We start from the raw sequence: 21270 nt of genomic DNA on the forward strand, positions 1-21270 counted from the left end.
TGAGCCTCTCCAGCGAATCGGAAGATTCACAGAAGGGGGCGCCAGTGGCCAGGGCAAGGGGATTCCCAAGGGGGACACTCCAGGAGCAAGGGGCCAGCAGGGACTCCCAGAGCAGCAGTTGGAAATCAGGACCAGCTTCCCCACCAGAGCATAGTGGGGGGGAAGAGTCCCAGGTATCGAGGGCAGAGGATTCCACACCAGGGAGTGAAGATAAGTCAGGGCTGGCCACGCCTCCGTCGGAGAGCCAGACAACGGAGGGGAGGTCAGATCCGGGCAGTATCCTGGAAGAGGGAAGCAGTGACAGAAGCAGTGTGACGGTCAGGAGGAAGGTCACTGGGTTGGCGCGAGAGGCAAGTTCAAATGTACAGGAGCGCGGGACAGCAGAGAATGAGGATTGGGAACCGGGTCCTAAAGCCCGCCGGAGACAGGGGGAGGAGTCAGCCGACTCAGCGTCGGAAGAGTCCAGAAAGGGGAAAGCCCCGGCGGGCAGGAGGACCCAGAGGAGGAGAGAACAACGGAAAAGGTGGAGCAGGGCTAGGATCTTAAACTGGTGTCAGAGGGGAGGAGATTCAGACGGGACTTTGCCGGTCTAGGCTTTAAGACGTAGAGCTGCGCGCTACAGCTTTGAAATGGAAGTTGAACTTCAATAAAGACTTTTGTACATAACGACGATCGGGCGTTGGTCCTCTGTGAGCTGGGACCTAGGGGCAGCTCTGACAATATATTTCTTCCCATTTCTCTTTCCAGTATCCAGCGTGCTGCTTTAGTCGTTCTGGAAAATTACCACAGAGACTTTTCTGTCTACAACCCACTGTTGCTAACAGCTTCCAAAGCACGTGCAGAGAAGCACATGGCGGGCCTGAAGGTCTACAATGTTGATGGTAGGTTGAGAGAGGGCAGATTAATTGGTGGTAATGTTTGGAAGCTGCTCTATGTCCTTTCCCCCTTTTGCTTGCCTTGACCTGGACTGCAGGAAAGTCAGGCTGCCATCCCACCCCTTCCCTTGCCTCTCTTATGATCCAGGGTTGAAACTTTCAGCTTATTTTTCACATGCTGAGAGATAGATTTTGGATGATGGACACAGAGCATCATTACCCCTCCTTGAGGATAATTGAGCCCCCCCAAAGACTGCCTGGTGCCCCTATAGATGTCCGCACATTGGCATGACTATCTGGAGGGAAGAGCTATTCACACATAGGCTTCTACCTGCAAAATACCACACCAATGCGTAGACCTCTGTAGCTGAGACTGGACAGCATGCCCAGAGACATGCAAAGTCTCCAGTAATCATCTGGTGCTCCTATCAGATGAGTAATGAATGATGAGGGTCTTGTATTTCTCCGCCTTGCCCAAATGTAATGTTTCCAGGTGGGGACCCTTGACCAAAAAGTGTTAAACAGCTCAGAGTCACCTGAGCACTTAATTTCATGGCACACATTTCTCTCTCTCTCTCCCTGCCCCGTCTCAACATTAACACTCACTTCCTTGATACCATAAGGCAGATTGGGGGAAGCCATGGCCCTCCAGATGCTGTTAGACTAATAATTCCCATCGCCCTTGGCCACTTGCCACGCTGGCTGGCGTTGATGGTAGTTGAGTCAAACAATGTCTGGAGGGCACCAAATCAGCTACTTCTGCTCCAAGATGTGGTTATAGGCAAGCTCGTTTCCCGTAAAGATGCTGGTGAACTTCTCCACACTTGGACTTGTTGAAGAATGTGGAGCTTGCCTTAGAGCAGTGAGCAGCTCAGCTCAACATCTGAATCAGAGATGAAATCCTTGCTTTTGTCCCACCAGCCACTGGCCCCAAACCCCCTCTCCCTTTCTGAACAAGCAGTTGTGGAAACAGCCAGTGCACAGGGAAAGGGGGGCCTTTCCCCATTCCCTCCTCTCACGTCTTCACTCTTGGGTGCTAGGTGTCAAGACCAGGGAATTATACAAGCTTGGGAGAGTTGCCCATCTGCCATTCCCCTCTCTTGCCTTAATTTTGCTTTTTGTTTTTATTTTCCAGCTCAATCATAGCCATCATTTCTAGGCTTGCAAAAGGGATCCTTTTAACCAGGTGTTGACTAGCCGATAGGCAATATTCATACACACCCCAGTAATTTCTAGTGCCCCCCCAGGCCCGCAACAACTTGGCTTCTTTTTATTTTGTGTGTGTGTGTGCCAAGCAGCAGGGGACATTGTTGAGCAAAGTGGTTTTGGCCCCTCCATCAAGACCAGCACAGTGATGTGTGTATGGGCTGCATGCCTGTTTGCAGGTCCCCCGCCACTCTGCTGAGTGTGTGTATGTCTCTGCCTGCCTTCTTGCCTTCCTTGTCTGTACACCCCCTGCCCCTGCTGCGTGGAAGTGAATGTGTGGACATCTGCCTGTGCGTATGGGTGGGAAGTGTGTGCTGGTCACACCCACCGCTGGCATGCAGACCTTGGATGCATGGTCAGTGGGGTCCTCAAACGGTTAGCCAATGCAGCTTTGACCTCTTTTCCCCTTCTCTCTGGAGTGAAAATGAGACACTCCCATAAAAAACTGGGCAAATCCAGGACTCTTACGTAGCTGTGATTAGGAAGCAACATGCTTCTCTCTCCACCCCCAAGCAAATGCAAGGAGGAAACAACAGTTCTTGTCTTTGGCATTCAGTATGAGCCCAGAAGTACTTTCTCCAGATCATTTCTTACATCTCCGCCCTCAGCAGTTTGCTAGTCAAGGAAACTCACACAGCCATTTTGACCTTTGAAAAGCATACTGTTCTTTTAGTTTACAGAATGTCTACTTTTTATGTACTTCTGCACATTGCTTCTTTTGTTAAAAATGAGATGATGGTGCTCATATAATGATAAACATTCTGTGGGTGCCGGCACAAAATGGCTGCCATGGGCAGCAAAAGAAGAGGTGTCAGTACTCTGTACCATTGAGTACTGTCACAAAAAGCCCTGCTTCCTCTGCATGGCCAGGGAGCCTTCTCAGTACATGGAAAACATGATCTTATTTTGGGGTGGGCCCATTTTGCTTCCAAACTAATTGGTGCATACCAACCACAGCTCGCTCTCAAAAGGAGTCTGTCCCTCCTATCACCTCCCCCACCCCCAATGGGGAGATGTGAAAGCTCCCAGGACAAAAACAGCTTGTAACCCCTTCCCTATTTAGGATGAGAGCCAAACTATAGATGTGATGGGAGACCTGGACACATTTGGGGAGGGACCATAGCCCTCCCCAGAGAGCTGGACAGCACATTCCTTGCATACAGAGTATCTTGGGTTCAGGCCCTGGCATTAAAAAGAAAAAGGATTCCAAGGCTTGGAAAAGTCCTTGGAGAGCCATTGAAGGTTGGAGCAGACAAGTAGAAAAACCCAGGGGCCGGCCTACGGTAGCATCCCATGTCCTACTTGTCTTTTTTTTTTTTTAATAAATTTTTTTATTAATTTCCAAATTTTTAACAAACACAAAAACAACATAAAAACAAACACAAAAAATCATATCTTCTTTACCTTATTTCCATAAACCTCTTTTCCCGGACTTCCCCATACCTTCCCCTTTTTGCATCCTTTATTTTAAACAATTATTCAGCAACCCTTCTTAGCCAATTAAATATAAATTCATTCTCCTTTTCAATTTCACCCTAAATTAAACACAATTTACCGCTGCAATTCTACGTCTTCCTCTCCCTCAGCATTTTAGCACTCCTCAATTTTATAGTAACTCTTAAGATACATCTTAAACTTCTTCCAATCTTCTTCCACAGTCTCTTTCTCTTGGTCGTGGATTCTGCCGGTCATTTCTGCCAGTCCCATAAAGTCGATCACTTTCGCCTGCCATTCCTCCAGCGTGGGTAGCTCTTGTGTCTTCCAATACTTTGCTAGGAGAATCCTTGCTGCTGTAGTAGCGTACAAAAAGAAATTCTTATCCTTCTTCGGCACCAGCTGGCCGACCATACCCAAGAGAAATGCCTCTGGTTGCTTGTGAAATGTGCACTTAAGCACTTTCTTAATCTCATTATAAATCATTTCCCAGAAGGCCTTAATCTTCGGGCAGGTCCACCAAAGGTGGAAGAAGGTACCTTCAGTCTCTTTACATTTCCAACATTTGTTATTGGGCAAATGATAAATCTTCGCAAGCTTGACTGGGGTCATGTACCACCTGTAAATCATTTTCATAATGTTTTCTCGTAGGGCATTACATGCCGTGAATTTAATACCTGTGGTCCATAACTGCTCCCAGTCAGCAAACATAATGTCATGACCTATGTCCTGTGCCCATTTAACCATAGCTGGCTTCACTGTCTCATCTATTGTATTCCACTTCAACAGCAAGTTATACATTCTTGATAAATTCTTAGTATTGGGTTCTAACAGTTCTGTTTCTAATTTCGATTTCTCCACCTGGAAACCAATTTTCCTGTCTTGTTTGTAGGCCTCCATTATTTGAAAATAATGGAGCCAATCTCGTACCTTGGACTTTATTTTCTCGTAACTTTGTAGTTTAAGTTCACCACCTTCTTGTTCTAAAATTTCAGAATATTTTGGCCAATTAGTTCTCATATTGAGTTTCTTTACCTCCTTGGCCTCCATTGGTGAAAGCCACCTGGGAGTTTTATTTTCCAATAAATCTTTATACCGAATCCAAACGTTGTATAGTGCTTTCCTAACAATGTGATTTTTAAAACCCTTATACACTTTAACCTTGTCATACCAAATATATGCATGCCAACCGAAGTTATTGTCAAATCCTTCCAAGTCTAGAATGTCTGCGTTTTCAAGAAGTAGCCAGTCTTTTAACCAGCAGAAAGCTGCTGATTCATAGTACAGTCTTAAGTCCGGCAGGGCAAACCCCCCTCTTTCTTTAGAATCGGTAAGTATCTTAAACTTAATTCTGGGCTTTTTGCCCTGCCAGACAAATTTAGATATATCTTTCTGCCACTTCTTGAAACAGTCCAATTTATCAACAATTTGTAATGTCTGAAACAAAAATAACATTCTAGGCAATACATTCATTTTAATTACTGCAATTCGACCTAACAAGGAAAGCTTCAGGTTCGACCATATTTCTAAGTCTTTCTTTATCTCTGTCCAGCACTTATCATAGTTATCCTTAAATAGGTTTACATTCTTAGATGTCATGTTAATCCCCAGGTATTTTACACTCTTTGCCACCACTAACCCAGTTTCCCATGTCCTACTTGTCTGGTAGGGGCCATCTTGCTTTACTGTGCCTGTTTCTGCCTAAAAAATCTTTCACCGGTTTTGAGAAGTTTATTTTATTTTGTCTGGCACTGCTTCGCTTTGTTTTTTGTCCGTCAGAGGGAAGAAGGTGAAAATCAAAACAGCTGAAGATAGAGATAAATTCTTGAATACCTACGGAGAGGACCTTCAGAAAGGGATTGAAAGATCTTCAGGGGCTGGACCACAGTCTTTACCAACACCTACACCTGTGGGGCCTGAAGGTCAGGATAAAAAGACACCACCACCAGAACAATAACGGATTTGACCAGGATGTCTCTGCAACTTCTGAGCTGGAACATAAATGGCGCCAACATCCTGGAGAAAAGAAGAAGGATATTTCACATTTTGAAAAAAGAACAATTGGACATTACTTGTTTACAAGAAACACATGTGACTAGGCTACATAGAAAAGTGTTAATAAATAAAAGATTAGGCCAAGAATTTATCTCTTCGGACCGAGTAAAGAAAAGAGGCGTGGTGATATATGCAAAAGAGAGCCTGTCACCAAAATTTTTATTCAAAGATGAACAAGGACGAATTTTGGCAATTGAGATTCAGACTCAAGGAGAAAAGTTTTTGATATTAGGAATTTATGCGCCAAATGAAGGAAAATCGGAATTTTACAAGAAGCTGCACGAGATCATGCTGGACTATCTGAACTATGATAACATCATTATGATGGGAGATATGAATGGGGTGGTATCAACAAACATGGATAAATCGCATAGCCAAAACGTAACAAAAGAAGGCAGACTACCCAAAACATTCTTTGAATTGACTGACAACATGGACTTGATTGACATCTGGAGAACAAAGAACCCTCTAGGAAGAGAAGGAACATTCTTTTCTGAAGCCCAACTGACTTGGACAAGAATCGACCAAATCTGGACAACCAGAGGCCTGGCACCCAAGATAAAAAAAGTGGAAATCTGCCCAAAGACCTGCTCCGACCATAATGCTGTAAAGATGGATATGAGATTAACGCCAACCGGCTCCTTTAGATGGAGGATGAATGACAATTTGTTTAGAGATCAGGAGATCAGTAAAAAGGCCCAAAAAGTTTTGAAGGACTATTTTGAAATAAATTTGAACACTACGGTGGAAAAAAGAATTGTCTGGGACGCAAGCAAGGCGGTTATGAGGGGGTTTCTGATACAGCAGAATACTATTAAGAAAAAAGCACAGAATGAGAAAAAGGATAAGATTTTGGAGAAAATTAAAGAAGGTGAGAAGAAACTAAGATCGAAACCGAAATCAAAGGAGATCCTAAGAGAAATTAAACATTATCAAGCACAATATTCAAAATTGATAAATCAAGAAGTGGAATGGAAAGTTAAGGTAATGAAACAAAGATCCTTTGAATCGGCAAATAAATGTGGAAAGCTGCTAGCATGGCAGCTGAAAAAGAGACAAAAACTGAATACAGTAACAAACTTAGAAATTGAGGGAAGAAATATTCAGAACCCAATGGACATCAGAAAGTGCTTCCAGAGATATTTCAAGCAATTATATACACAAGGGCCGCAAAACGAATCAGAGATAGAACAATTTTTAAAGAAGAATGGATTACCAAGGTTGTCTCTACGGAACAGAACAATCCTGAATTATAAAATAACACAATCAGAGATCGAAGAGGCCATTCAGAATATGCAATTGGGCAAATCTCCAGGGCCAGACGGGCTTACCTCCAAATATTACAAGACATTGAAAGATTATTTGATACACCCATTAATGGAGGTTTGCAATGAAATTATGGAGGGGAAGAAGGCACCGGAGTCGTGGAAAGAAGCTTTCATCACATTGATACCCAAACTAGAAACTGAAAAGACACAACTTAAGAATTACCGCCCTATCTCCCTCCTAAACGTGGATTACAAAATATTTGCAGACATTCTAGCAAGTAGATTTAAAAAAGTTTTAAATGAAGTAATTCATAAGGACCAGGCAGGCTTTCTCCCAGGTAGACATTTGTTTGCTAATACAAGGAACATTATTGATATTTTGGAACTCTTGCAAACAAACATCAATACAAAAGCAGTGTTGATATTTATAGATGCGGAGAAGGCCTTTGACAATATTTCCTGGAAGTTCATGAAGAAAAACCTGGAAGGAATGGGAGTGGGGCAGGGGTTTCAGAATGGGATAGAGGCAATTTATTCAGAGCAAAAGGCAAAACTGATAGTGAACAATGTGGTGACAGAAGAGTTTAAAATTGAAAAAGGTACACGACAAGGTTGTCCTATATCCCCTTTGCTATTTATATCGGTCCTGGAAGTGCTCTTAAACATGATTAGAGGAGACCGGTTGGTGGAAGGTATTCAGGTCGGAGCGAAAGCGTATAAACTTAAAGCATTTGCAGATGACCTAGTATTGACCTTACAGGAGCCAGAGCCTAGTACCAAAAGGGTTCTGCAGCTGATTTATGAGTTTGGTCGAGTGGCGGGATTTAAACTTAATAAGCAAAAAACCAAGGTTCTAGAAAAAAACTTGACTTCTTTAGAATCAGAAAGGTTTCAGAAAGAGACAGATTTAAATGTGGTCAAAAAAGTAAGATATCTAGGGGTAAACATAACAGCGAAGAACAGGAACTTATATAAAGATAATTATGAAAAATGTTGGTCTGAAATCAAAAGGGATCTAGATGTTTGGTCAAGATTGAAACTTTCCTTGTCAGGACGTATTGCTGCTGTTAAGATGAATGTATTGCCAAAAATGCTGTTTTTGTTTCAAACTTTGCAGATTGTGGATAAAATGGAGTGTTTTGGGAGGTGGCAGAGAGATATTTCTAAATTTGTCTGGCAGGGCAAAAAGCCCAGAATCAAGTTTAAGATATTAACCGATGCTAAAGAAAGAGGGGGCTTTGCCCTGCCAGACTTAAAGTTGTACTATGAATCAGCAGCTTTCTGCTGGTTGAAGGATTGGCTACTTCTTGAAAACACTGATGTTTTGGATTTGGAAGGATTTAACAATGCTTTTGGTTGGCATGCATATTTGTGGTATGACAAGGTTAAAATACATAAGGCTTTCAAGAACCATGTTGTCAGAAAAGCAGTGTTTAATGTCTGGTCGAAATATAAAGATTTATTGGAAAACAAGACCCCAAGGTGGTTATCACCAATGGAGGCTAAGGCCCCGAAAAGACTCAATATGGAGGCCAAATGGCCGAAATATTGGGAAATAATGGAAAAAGATGGAGACAATTGGAGGTTGCAGAGTATGGAGAAAATAAAGGATAAAGTGCGAGATTGGTTACATTATGCTCAGATTAAAGAAGTCTTTAAGTTGGACAAAAAGATAGGATTCCAGGTGGAAAAATCAAAGTTAGAAACAGAATTGTTAGAACCCAGCTCTAAGATACTTTCAAGAATGTATAACCTGCTGTTAAAATGGAATACACAGGATGAAACGGTCAAATCAGCGATGATAAAATGGGCACAGGACATAGGGTATAACATTATGTTTGCTGACTGGGAAAAGTTATGGACCACAGGTTTGAGATTTACGGCATGTAATGCCTTGAAAGAAAATATTATGAAAATGATATATAGGTGGTACATGACTCCAGTCAAGCTTGCAAAGATATACCATTTATCTGACAATAAATGCTGGAAGTGTAAAGAAGCTGAAGGACCTTTCTTTCACCTCTGGTGGACTTGCCCTAGGGTGAAGGTTTTCTGGGAAATGATATATAATGAGTTGAAAAAGGTATTTAAGTATACCTTCCCTAAGAAACCAGAGGCCTTTCTCTTGGGCATTGTCGGCCAGAGTTTGCAAAAGAAGGATCGAACTTTTTTTATCTATGCTACGACAGCAGCAAGGATACTTATCGCTAAATGCTGGAAAACCCAAGATTTGCCCACACTGGAAGAATGGCAGATGCAACTGATGGACTATATGGAACTGGCGGAGATGACTGGCAGAATTCGAGACCTGGGAGAAGAACTGGTGGAGGAGGACTGGAAGAAATTTAAGGATTATCTACAAAAATATTGTAAATTGTATGAATGTTAAGAAAGATGTAAGATTAGTAATAATATGGCTTCAACAAATTAGTTATAAAGAATACAAATTTAAGTGTAATTGGAAGAAAAGATAAATTTTGGTTAAATAGTATTTTATAATTAAATCTCTAAAAGAGTGATTTTAAATTCCAAAATTTGAGATTTAATCTTGGGAAATTATATTATATGAATGGAATCTTCTTAATAATTTGCCAGCAAAATTTATGAGTTTAGAATGCAGGAACAAGAGGTGTGAGGAAGTCCTAGGATGAGAATGAAATGTGATACTGGAAAATACTATGTTATTATGTATGCTTTTTATTGTTTTAATTTTTTTTTAATAAATATTATAAAAAAATAAAAGAAAAAGAAAAAGGATTCCAAGGCTTGGAAAAGTCCTTGGAGAGCCATTGAAGGTTGGAGCAGACAAGTAGAAAAACCCAGGGGCCGGCCTACGGTAGCATCCCATGTCCTACTTGTCTGGTAGGGGCCATCTTGCTTTACTGTGCCTGTTTCTGCCTAAAAAATCTTTCACCGGTTTTGAGAAGTTTATTTTATTTTGTCTGGCACTGCTTCGCTTTGTTTTTTGTCCGTCTCATGTCACTTGATGTTCTTATTTTCTGTCTTTGTTTTTTTCCTTTTGAATCTCTCCCCTCCCTCCCTCCCATTTCCCCTTTCACACTCCCTCTTTCTTCTCGCTGAATTGCCATGTGCTCCAGCCGCCCTTGTGGCCAAACTGAAAATGCATTTAGCAGATGGTAAGTAGCATCTTTGGTGTATGTGTCCTCTGTCTAAGTGTATTCACCCAGTTCTGGTTCTGTGTTGCTGCTGTATCTTTCTGTAAAAGTTGGTTATACGGAGGTTACATCTTAAGTTCCCTTTCCAGGTTTACATTTTGTTCTGCTGATTTCAGTACATCAGGGAAAAAACATCCCTTTACTGCACTTCTGCACCCCAAGGGAATATTTGTGGTCGGAAAGTATTTTTCCTTTTAGGAATAAGGGGGGAAATGAAAGGTGGTGTTAGGTTATCACCGTTGTTGGCAAGCTGACGGGCTTTTCTTTCTTAATTCTCAGTCTTTCTGCTCTCTTTCAAGGGCCAGATAACAGTGCAGCTGGGCAGTCCAGGGCCATGATTGCTGCTGCAGCTCACCGCAGAGACTCCAGTCACAATGAGCTCTATTACGAAGAAGCAGACCACGAGCGCAGAGTCCGGAAACGTCGAGCAAGGCAAGAATTTTATTTGCAGGTCAACCATGGGAGATGATACAATTCTTCCTTAGTCTGGAATGGGAGTGGGGATGATACAGAGTTCCTAACCCTAACCCTAACCCTAAATTTTATTAAATTTTTATACCACCCTTCATCAAAAGATCTCAGGGCGGTTCACAGAAGAAAATACAAGATAAAACTCAAGTAAATAATTACCACAAAGCAACAACGCCTTCCCCCTTCCCACAGATACATTTAAAAGGCTGTAGGATATTAATCAGCCAAAGGCCTGGTTGGATAGGAACGCTTTTGCCTGGCACCTAAAAATATATAATGAAGGAGGCGAACCCTCCTGAGGAGAGCGTTCCACAAATGGGGAGCCACTACAGAAAAGGCCCGTTCTCATGTTGCCCCCCTCCGAACCTCACATGGAAGACACACACAAAGAAGGGCCTCGGGTGATGAATGCAGAGTCCGGGGTGGTTTATATGGGGAGAAGCAGTCCTTGAGGAATTGCAGTCCTGAGCCGTTCAAGGCTTTTATAGGTCAAATTCAACACTTTGAATTGGGCCTGGAAACTAATTGGTAGCTAGTGCAGTCGGGCCAGGATTGGTGTGCTATGCTCAAACCACTTACACCCATCCCAATAGATGTGTGCTGCGCCCTTAACTGGGGAAGGTAAATGAGAGAGACGGGTGCCAAGCAAGATGAAATGGCAAAAGCCATTGCATGTTCAGAGAGGCAACTGAGACTAGAGTGCATGGCTCAGCACAGCTGGCTGGATTGGGAAAGGACAACACACACACCCGAGTTTCCCAGGCTTAGGCAAAAAGGAATTTCTTTCCTTGCAGACTGGACTCACAACTTCTCCGGTCTATCTCCAAGATGTAGCCAATGTGCTGCAAAGCAAGAACGGAGGGATGGAACAGGGTTGGGGTTAGACATAGTTCCTAGCTAAAGTGGAGGTAGTGGGATGGGCTATCTTCCCATCAGGCTATCTTCCCACAGCATTCAGATTTCTCTCTGGGGGCTTGTCTGACAACCTCAGTAGCAAATGCAGGCTAGTGTGGTGTAGTGGTTAAGAGCGGTAGTCTCGTAATCTGGGGAACCGGGTTCGCGTCTCCGCTCCTCCACCTGCAGCTGCTGGGTGACCTTGGGCCAGTCACGCTTCTCTGAAGTCTCTTAGCCCCACTCACCTCACAGAGTGTGTGTTGTGGGGGAGGAAGGGAAAGGAGAATGTGAGCCGCTTTGAGACTCCTTAGGGTAGTGATAAAGCGGGATATCAAATCCAAACTCCAATTCCTCCTCCTCCTCCTCCTCCTCCTCCTCCTCCTCCTCCTCTTCTTCCATTGCAGTTTGCCATGTACTTGTTAACCTTCCTGCTTTTTGCAATCCAGGACAAGCAGCAACACTAGGAAGTGTCTAGTGGCCCACCAAGGGCTTAAATCACAGCTAATGGGCTGTGTTTGGCCTGGCTGATCACAAGTACTGTGTGTCTTACTCTCAGTAAATCCTTCCCATTTTTTGACATGCTCACTGCCCCTTCCTACAGCTATTCAGGTGTTTCTAGCAGCACATTCAACCTTCCTAAGAGCTTGTGTGAAAGCTCTTGGCTGAAAGAGTGGAGCTATGTTTAACTGTCAGGTTTGCCTCTAACTAGATGGCCTCAGGCTGTCTCTCTTAGACCTTACCCTAGTCTACTACAGTTGCACCTCAGAAGTCGAACGGAATCCGTTCTGGAAGTCCGCTCGACTTCCAAAACATTCAGAAACCAAGGCACAATTCCCATTGGCTGCAGGAAGCTCTGGAAGCTGCATCAGACTTTGGGGTTCTAAAGAATGTTGCAGACCGGAACACTGACTTCTGGGTTTGCGGCGTTTGGGAGGCAAAACGTTTGACTCGCAAGGCGTTCGACTTCTGAGGTCGACTGTATGGGTTTTTATAAGGCTTACAACACAGTAATGCGTTCACAGCACTTTGAGCACAAAGCGGTCGGAGAGCGTTAAGTGTTCTTCAGTTGTTTGTGATAACCAACCTGTCTTTGCTGCATACATGACATTCACTCACAAGACGCAGAGTCCAAAATGCAGAGTCCAAGTCCCATAGGATACTACAACGCCACAAGGAACTTGGGGTCCATCTCCTCCACAGAGGCTCCAGAAATGAAATCCTGCTATTGCCAAGCTCAGGTTGTTATTTAAAAGGCAGGATCTGCCTTGAGATGCATTCAATGAATCTACCTGATGGTGAAATTATTTTCTATCACAAGAATATATATTTAACCATGTGCATTGTGCAAACAGAAAAGGGGGGCTGGGAAATGAAAAGGTTGGGGATTCTAGAGCAGGAGGGCATTTGCAGAGGAGCCCAATCCTTTAGTGCTTCAAATTGGTACCAAAGCATTAAACTTCAACATTCATGCCAAAGAGAATTGGGATTGGGAGGATCCTGTTCTCTCAGCCGTTGCTTCATACAGCTGCCTGGTATCATGGAGCTGAGTCACTTGCTTTTTGGAAATAGAACATCACTGCAACCAGGGAGGTAACAGAGCGAGAAGATCTTGATCCGTCTTTAGTTTATGTCTATGCCTCAGTTTATACGCTCAGCCAGGGTGACAAAGATATTGCCTGCAGAGGATAATGAAGCAGAACCCACCCTTTTGCCACACTGACAACATGTATGTAGCAAGCCACCCCCCCCCCCCGTCTTTTTCCAACTCTGGCCTCAGTTAATTGTGTGAACTGGAACTGTGCACTTGTGTCAAGAGTTCATGCTGGAGGCCCTCTGCGTAGGGGAGGAGAAGGGCTTGCCCCAGTCCTCCACCACTGTGCTGTTTTCAGTGCCAAATCCTGCTGAACATTTACTGACTATCAGCAACTGACATTCCTTCTCAGACCCATTAACTAGCTCCCCCTCTAGACAGCCACAAGTTCCTTCTGCCCAGCGGTGTGCTCAGTTTGTGTGTCAGTATTTTGCTGGCTTCAAATAAGCATACAGTATATATATTAAAAACCTTCCCGGAGAGTTTGAATTCATCAGTAAACAATATTTGATTATGTGTTTAGGCGGGGCAGATTCGAGCAGCAGCCAAACAATGGGAAAGAGCGGATGAATTACACGTAGAGATTTCCTGAAGGGATCCCTTTTTGTTGTTGTTTTTTATCTCTCTGAGTGGAGCTTCCGGTCATCTCCGAGTCTTCTATATTTACAGCCTGTCAGGCTGACAAGATTTACTCCTGGCTTCATTCTTTCACAGGAAATTTAGTAATGGGATTCTTATGGCCAAACTACATGTGACATTAATCACATGCATAACACTTCTGCTGTTGTATTGAAGGGAAGGCAGTTGGGCCCGGTCCCTAATCCAATGTCATGCTCTCTATCTAAATAGGAAGCCTGGGTCATGTTCCCAGAATGCCCACCCTGGGCTGCTGTGTGACGCTGCTGGCGCTGCAGATAGCAGGGGGTGGGGCAGGAAGCTGCTAGCGCAGGGTCTTGATTGGGTATCTGTGCCACTGCTTTCCTGCTGAAATAAAAGTGGCTGGGATGAACGCCCTTTAAAAAAATGTGAACTGCAGTTTACCTTTTTGTGATCTGAAGGCCAAGCTAGGAGAGATGGAGATTATTGTGTACTGTTTAAACTATTTCCAAAGCAGCTGTAGGTAGGGATCAGGGTGGCCACACACAGGGAAGGAGCTCAATAGCAAATAACAAGGAGGCAGTTCACTCAGGAAAATGCATGACATAGGAAGCTACTGTATACAGAGTTGGACCATCTAGCTCTGTACAGTTGGCACTGAGCAGCAACAGCTCTCCAGGGATTCATGCAGGATTCCCAGCCCCACCTGGAGATGCCAGGGATCAAATATGGGACCTTCTGCATGCAAATTAGATGCTCTGCCAATGAGCTATGACCATTCCCTGCTGTCCCGTGAGAAGGCTCAAATCCCCCCCCCCGCACTTCTGTTCTAATGCAATTTCCTTCACTTAAAAAAAATGAAAAGGGATGGGAAATTAATTATTCACCTCTAACTATGATGAGGTGTAAAAAGAAAAAAATGAGCTGCTTTATTTAGCATCATATATGCATGCAAGTCTTTGCAAAGAACAAGAGGACAGGATTAACAGTCTTCCTTTGAATTCTGCTGTCCTTCCTTCCTCCAGTTTCCCTGCTGCTCTGGTTGCTTGCATATCTTCCCTTGCATTTGCTAGGCACTGTCCGGAGTTTGTTTGCTCAGCTGCACAAAACCAGGGGGTGGTTAGCAAAGGTTCCTGCCCTGCAGATTAAGAGAGCTGAACATAGTCACTCGAGCAAGCTGCCTGGAGTGCAAGGGAAGGGGCCCACCCTGGCTGCAGTCTTCTCCAATGGAGGCAACAGCTGTGGAAACCACAGACCTAAAGATATTGGGTGGTTTTCAGGGCTGCCCGATTATCAGTCTGGAATTTTCATCACAGAGCCACAATATTCTCTGTTTTTGCTTAGAACTCTTGCAGGTCTCTTGCAGACTCTTGCAGTCGCCTGCGGTTCCTGCGCAATGTTTGCCATCTTGCCAAAGGTTGCAGGCAGCTTTACCTGCAGCAATTGCACATTGATTGCCCTCTTAGAAGACAAAGTCCAGCAACTGGAGGAACGTGTAGCTACGCTCCAAAGAATTAGAGAGCTGGAGCTCTTCTTGGAAGCAACAGAGCACACCGTCTCCACCAAGGAGGAGACAGGGGACTTCCCTGAGAAGGAGGCTAGTTCACCAACACAGGAGCCAGATATATGGAGAAACGTGACTCAAAGAAGTAGGAGGCCCAGGGTTCGCTCTGATTGTTTAGAAATACACAATCGCTTTGAGCATGGAAGACGAAGAGCAGACTCCATTTGAGGATCTCTCCCTCATTACAGTCGATCAGGTATATGAAGACGAGCAGCAAAGTTAGTCCTCAGGGAATGTGCAGGCGACCTTGGAACGGACAGCTCACGGAAGAACCCCGACCAAACCTAAGAGGAGGCGTGGAGTGGTGATAGGGGGTTCCCTACTGAGGGGAACAGAAGCAGTGATCTGTGGGCCTGACAAGATGTCTCGGGAAGTGTGCTGTCTCCCCGGGGCTAAGATCCAAAATGTAACTGAACGACTGCAAGGAATCATAAAACCCACTGACAAATACCCCTTCCTCTTGGTTCATGTGGGAATCAATGACACTGCAAGCAATAGCCTCCAGAAGATCAAAAGAGACTACGAGGCTCTGGGCAGGAAATTGAAGCAATTAAATGCACAAATTGTCATCTCATCTGTCCTCCCAGTTGAACGACGTGGCCCAGGGAGAGAGGGAAAAATAGTGGAAGTGAACAGCTGGCTTCGCAAATGGTATAAACAGGAACGGTTTGGATTCTTAGATCACGGACTGCAGTTTCTTGAAGATGGACTTCTGGCAAGCGATGGGCAGCACCTCACAACGGTTGGGAGGAATGTTTTTGACAAAAATCTCATCAGGAGGGCTTTAAACTGACTAATGTGGGGGAGGGAGACAGTGCTCCTGAAGGTAGGAGTCTATCAATTGATGAAGATGATCATCCAAATGTCATAGACCAAATGGAGCAAACAGCAAGCAGACCTAGTGGTGGGAGGAAAAAATCCTTAAATAAGAGACACGGGGGAATGATTAATGGACTTCAATGTCTGTACACTAATGCGCAAAGCATGGGAAATAAACAAGATGAGCTTGAACTCTTGGTACAGCAAACTAAATATGACATAATAGGCATCACTGAAACCTGGTGGGATATGTCCCACGATTGGAATGTAATAATGGAGGGATACAATCTATTTCAGAGAAACAGACCAGACAAGAAAGGAGGAGGAGTGGCGTTATATGTCAGGGATGTGTATACCTGTGAAGAGATCCAAGATTTAGAACCTCAAAGCCAAAGTGAGAGCATTTGGGTCAAAATTAAGGGAGAGAAGAATAACAGTGACCTCATTGTGGGAGTTTACTATAGATCCCCAAGCCAAACGGAGGACATAGATGATGCCTTCCTGGAACAGATGGCCAAGCATGCAAAAGGAAGGGAGATAGTAGTAATGGGGGACTTCAATTACCCGGATATTTGTTGGATGTCAAACTCAGCCAAGAGCATAAGGTCAAACAGATTCCTCACTGTCCTTGCAGACAACTTCATTGTCCAGAAAGTGGGAGAAGCAACAAGAGGAACAGCCATTTTAGATCTGGTCCTAACCAATGTTGATGACCTGGTTAGTGGGGTAGAAGTGGAAGGATCATTAGGCGCAAGTGATCATGCTCTTCTGAAGTTTACTATACAGCGGAAAGGAGCAGCCAAGCATACTAGGACTCAATTTCTTGACTTTAAGAAAGCCAACTTCATCAAACTTAGGGAAGTGCTGGGTGAGATCCCATGGACAGTAATACTAAAAGGAAAGGGAGTTCATGATGGCTGGGAGTTTGTTAAGAGGGAGATAGTAAAAGCACAACTTCAGGCAATACCAATGAGACGGAAACATGGAAGGTGCCTAAAGAAGCCAGGGTGGCTATCTAAAGAACTTTTAACTGAGTTAAGATTAGAAAAGGATGTGTACAAAAAATGGAAAAGGGGGGAAACCACCAAAGAGGAATTCAAACAAATAGCCAGCATGTGTAGACACAATGTCAGAAAAGCTACAGCACAGAATGAACTCAGGCTTGCTAGAGAGGTTAAAAGCAACAAAAAAGGCTTTTATGGGTATGTTCATAGCAAAAGGAAGAAGAAAGAAACAGTGGGGTCACTCAGAGGAGAAGATGGTGAAATGCAAACAGGGGACACAGAAAGGGCTGAACTCCTCAATGCCTTCTTTGCCTCAGTCTTCTCCGATAAAGAAAACAATGCCCGACCTGAAGAATTTGGAGCAAATGATTCAGCAGAGGAAACACAGCCCAGAATAACTAAGGAGATAGTACAAGAATACTTGGCTAGTCTAGATGTATTCAAGTCTCCAGGGCCAGATGAACTGCATCCAAGGGTATTAAAAGAACTGGCAGATGTGATCTCAGAACCACTGGCAGTCATCTTTGAGAATTCCTGGAGAACAGGCGAAGTCCCGGCAGACTGGAGGAGGGCAAATGTTGTCCCTATTTTCAAAAAGGGGAAAAGACCCAAATAATTACCGCCCAGTCAGTCTGACATCAATACCAGGGAAGATTCTGGAGCAGATCATTAAGCAAACAGTCTGTGAGACCTAGAAAGGAATACTGTGATCACCAATAGTCAGCATGGATTTATGAAAAATAAGTCATGTCAGACTAACCTGATCTTATTTTTTGACAGAATTACAAGCCTGGTAGATGAAGGGAATGCAGTGGATGTAGCCTACCTTGATTTCAGCAAGGCATTTGACAAGGTGCCCCATGATATTCTTGTAAAGAAGCTGGTAAAATGTGGTCTTGACTATGCTACCACTCAGTGGATTTGTAACTGGCTGACTGACCGAACCCAAAGGGTGCTCATCAATGGTTCCTCTTCATCCTGGAGAAGAGTGACTAGTGGGGTGCCACAGGGTTCTGTCTTGGGCCCGGTCTTATTCAACATCTTTATCAACGACTTAGATGATGGACTCAAGGGCATCCTGATCAAATTTGCAGATGACACCAAACTGGGAGGGGTGGCTAACACCCCAGAGGACAGGATCACACTTCAAAACGACCTTGACAGATTAGAGAACTGGGCCAAAACAAACAAGATGAATTTTAACAGGGAGAAATGTAAAGTATTGCACTTGGGCAAAAAAAAATGAGAGGCACAAATACAAGATGGGTGACACCTGGCTTGAGAGCAGTACATGTGAAAAGGATCTAGGAGTCATGGTTGACCACAAACTTGACATGAGCCAACAGTGTGACGCAGCAGCTAAAAAAGCCAATGCAATTCTGGGCTGCATCAATAGGAGTATAGCCTCTAGATCAAGGGAAGTAATAGTGCCACTGTATTCTGCTCTGGTCAGACCTCACCTGGAGTACTGTGTCCAGTTCTGGGCACCACAGTTCAAGAAGGACACTGACAAACTGGAACGTGTCCAGAGGAGGGCAACCAAAATGGTCAAAGGCCTGGAAACGATGCCTTATGAGGAACGGCTAAGGGAGCTGGGCATGTTTAGCCTGGAGAAGAGGAGGTTAAGGGGTGATATGATAGCCATGTTCAAATATATAAAAGGATGTCACATAGAGGAGGGAGAAAGGTTGTTTTCTGCTGCTCCAGAGAAGCAATGGCTCCAAACTACAAGAAAGAAGATTCCACCTAAACATTAGGAAGAACTTCCTGACAGTAAGAGCTGTTTGACAGTGGAATTTGCTGCCAAGGAGTGTGGTGGAGTCTCCTTCTTTGGAGGTCTTTAAGCAGAGGCTTGACAACCATATGTCAGGAGTGCTCTGATAGTGTTTCCTGCTTGGCAGGGGGTTGGACTCGATGGTCCTTGTGGTCTCTTCCAACTCTATGATTCTATGATTCTAGGTGGAGAAAAGAACCCAGTTGTATCCATGCTTGGCACTCGACCTCTTCTCTCTCTCACAGCCACGCCACCACCACAGGGAAAGGCCCAGAGTGGCAGAGTCCGTGTCCTAGATTCAGTTCCCAGCTTCCCAGTGGGTACCTGGGAAAGATATTTCTCTGTTAACTTAGGCAGCTGCTACCAGACAGTGTGAAGTAGATGGCACAGAGCTAGATTGATTGATTGATTATATTTCTATGCCATTTTTCATTCACATGAATCACAAACTGGCTTACAAGCAATAAATAACATAATACAACATCACAAATAATACAGAAATCATATACGATAATAGACAAATCATCAGTTAACCAATTACAAACACTATTCACAAAACAACTTTAAAAAAAGCTAAATAGCACAATTACAACAAAAGTTATATTTTAGGATTCACTGCATAATCTATAAAACAACATTAACAAAATAGCAACCAAAAAATAAATAAGGCCCTGTTGATTTCATACACACACTTCCCCACCTGTGTGACTTACAATCTTCCACTCCATGCAGTTCATTGAAAGACACATACACCCAATGGCCATGGCAGCAACTCCATTCTGAAGGCTCCCAGGGCAGGAGGGTGGGGCAAGGCAGGTGGAACAAGCCGTTGCCTGGTGGGCAGCACAGAGTTTCACCTCCTTCACTGTTCTTCCTCTGGAAACAGCTCCATTATGGAGACTGGAGGGTGGGGCCTCAAGTGTTCACAGGCCACTTTTTCTCAAATACCCCAGGGACGTGATTGCTGTGCGGCTTAGCAGTTTTCCTCTCTTGCCTAGCAAAACTCGGCATCTCTGCAGTCTCTCCCGCCCTCCCTAATTTCGAAGGGTCTGCTCTCTTCTCCACCCTTCAGGCGAAGGGGAAGTTGCAGCATGAACCTGTTCAGAGCTTGGTGCACTTGAGCCAGCCAGAATCAGTGGGCATGCGTAACTTTTGCATGCAATTGTCCCTGGCTGGGACAACAACAGAGAGGACCTGGCCACCCTGCTTGGACCTCCCTACTCATGTCATGTTGGAATGTTATGTGCAGTTAAATATACTTTTCATATCATTTGGATGAGGTTAGCTGTCCATACAGATAAGCATCAGACGAAAGTACTGCTGTGGATGGGCAGCCCCTATAATGTTGGGAACATTATGCAAAGCAAGCTGGACCACATTGCTTTAGTTCCGTTTACCCTGAATGTTAATCCCTGTTCATGTCCTTTGGCATGCAGGCTTGTGGTAGCAGTTGAAGAAGCTTTCACCCACATTAAGCGCCTTCAGACAGAGGAGCAGCCAAAAGCCCCAGGTGACGTGATGGATCCCCGCGAGGCAGCTCAAGCCATCTTCCCATCCATGGCAAGAGTGCTGCAGAAGTACCTCCGCACTACAAGGCAGCAGCACTACCATACCATGGAGAGCATCCTGCAACATCTCGCCTTCTGCATTGCCAACAACATGACACCAAAGGTACTGCAGGAATGCCACTATTGGCACAGAATTCAGCTTTCTGAGCATCTCAGCTTTCTTTTACACGTTGCTAACCATTGCCACAGGTTGCAAGGATATACTTGAAAGTGTGTAGACACCCAGTAGGGACAGGGTTGCTGAATTCTACTTTTTGTGCATGCAAAAGTCTTCATTTATTCATTTTATGCCACTGGCTGCCTATATTCCCCCCTTGTAAACCCCTTGGAGGCAGGCAAACAACAGTGTTGGGGTGTGCGTGTGGAAGAATGGGAACAGCGGATCACAGCAGCCTTGGAAATTCAGTGTTACGGGATAATTGGCCATCCCTTGCTCTGCTCACGTAGGAACACCCTTCTCCCTTTGCTGACCACGTCCCCACACTTGGTACCCTACTCCCCCCCTTGGGTTTGTTTCTAGAGAACAAGAAGGGAGTCACAAAGGGGGTTGCAAACATTAGGATTCTGCTGCCTTGCACAGTGCCAGGCTGTGCACGTCCTTGTTTTGCCTGCTGGCAGTCCCCGTTTCAGCTGGGTTGTGTTGAGCCTGAAGCGAAGGCCTTCCTGCTCCATAGGGAGACAATGTCCAAAATGCTTGCAGCATTTTCTGCCTTCCACCTTGCCTCATTACAGAGCGTCATCTGCACATGGGCAAACGCCTTATCACTCCTAGAAATCTCCAGATTCTGCTGCCATTATGGACAGGTGCATTTCCAGGTGTCTCTGTAGGCACACAGAACCACAAGTTCTAGATAGCAACCCTGATATTAATGTCCTCTTTACAGTTTTGCCCTTGGGCTCTACATTCACAGTGGAGTGGCTATTCTTCAGCTTCCTGTCTTGAGCCCGTCCATCCAGCTGCTAAGTGATCTAAC

General features: G+C 44.5%; 1 protein-coding gene across 8 annotated transcripts in view; it reads left to right on the forward strand.

The window, feature by feature from the left end:
- Positions 1 to 21270, forward strand: part of VANGL1 (VANGL planar cell polarity protein 1) — a 70489-nt gene that overhangs the window by 41439 nt on the left and 7780 nt on the right. For 7 of the 8 annotated variants that reach the window (XM_079960283.1, XM_079960289.1, XM_079960285.1 and 4 more), the window contains 4 exons: positions 748 to 881; positions 9937 to 9975; positions 10314 to 10446; positions 20165 to 20399. In XM_079960283.1, coding sequence (XP_079816409.1) covers positions 748 to 881; positions 9937 to 9975; positions 10314 to 10446; positions 20165 to 20399 — 541 coding nt within the window. The remainder of the gene's footprint in view (positions 1 to 747; positions 882 to 9936; positions 9976 to 10313; positions 10447 to 20164; positions 20400 to 21270) is intronic. The other variant, XM_079960290.1, reaches the window with a different exon arrangement.

Source organism: Podarcis cretensis (assembly GCF_951804945.1).
Source record: "Podarcis cretensis genome assembly, chromosome: 17".
NCBI classification, from domain to species: Eukaryota; Metazoa; Chordata; class Lepidosauria; order Squamata; family Lacertidae; genus Podarcis; species Podarcis cretensis.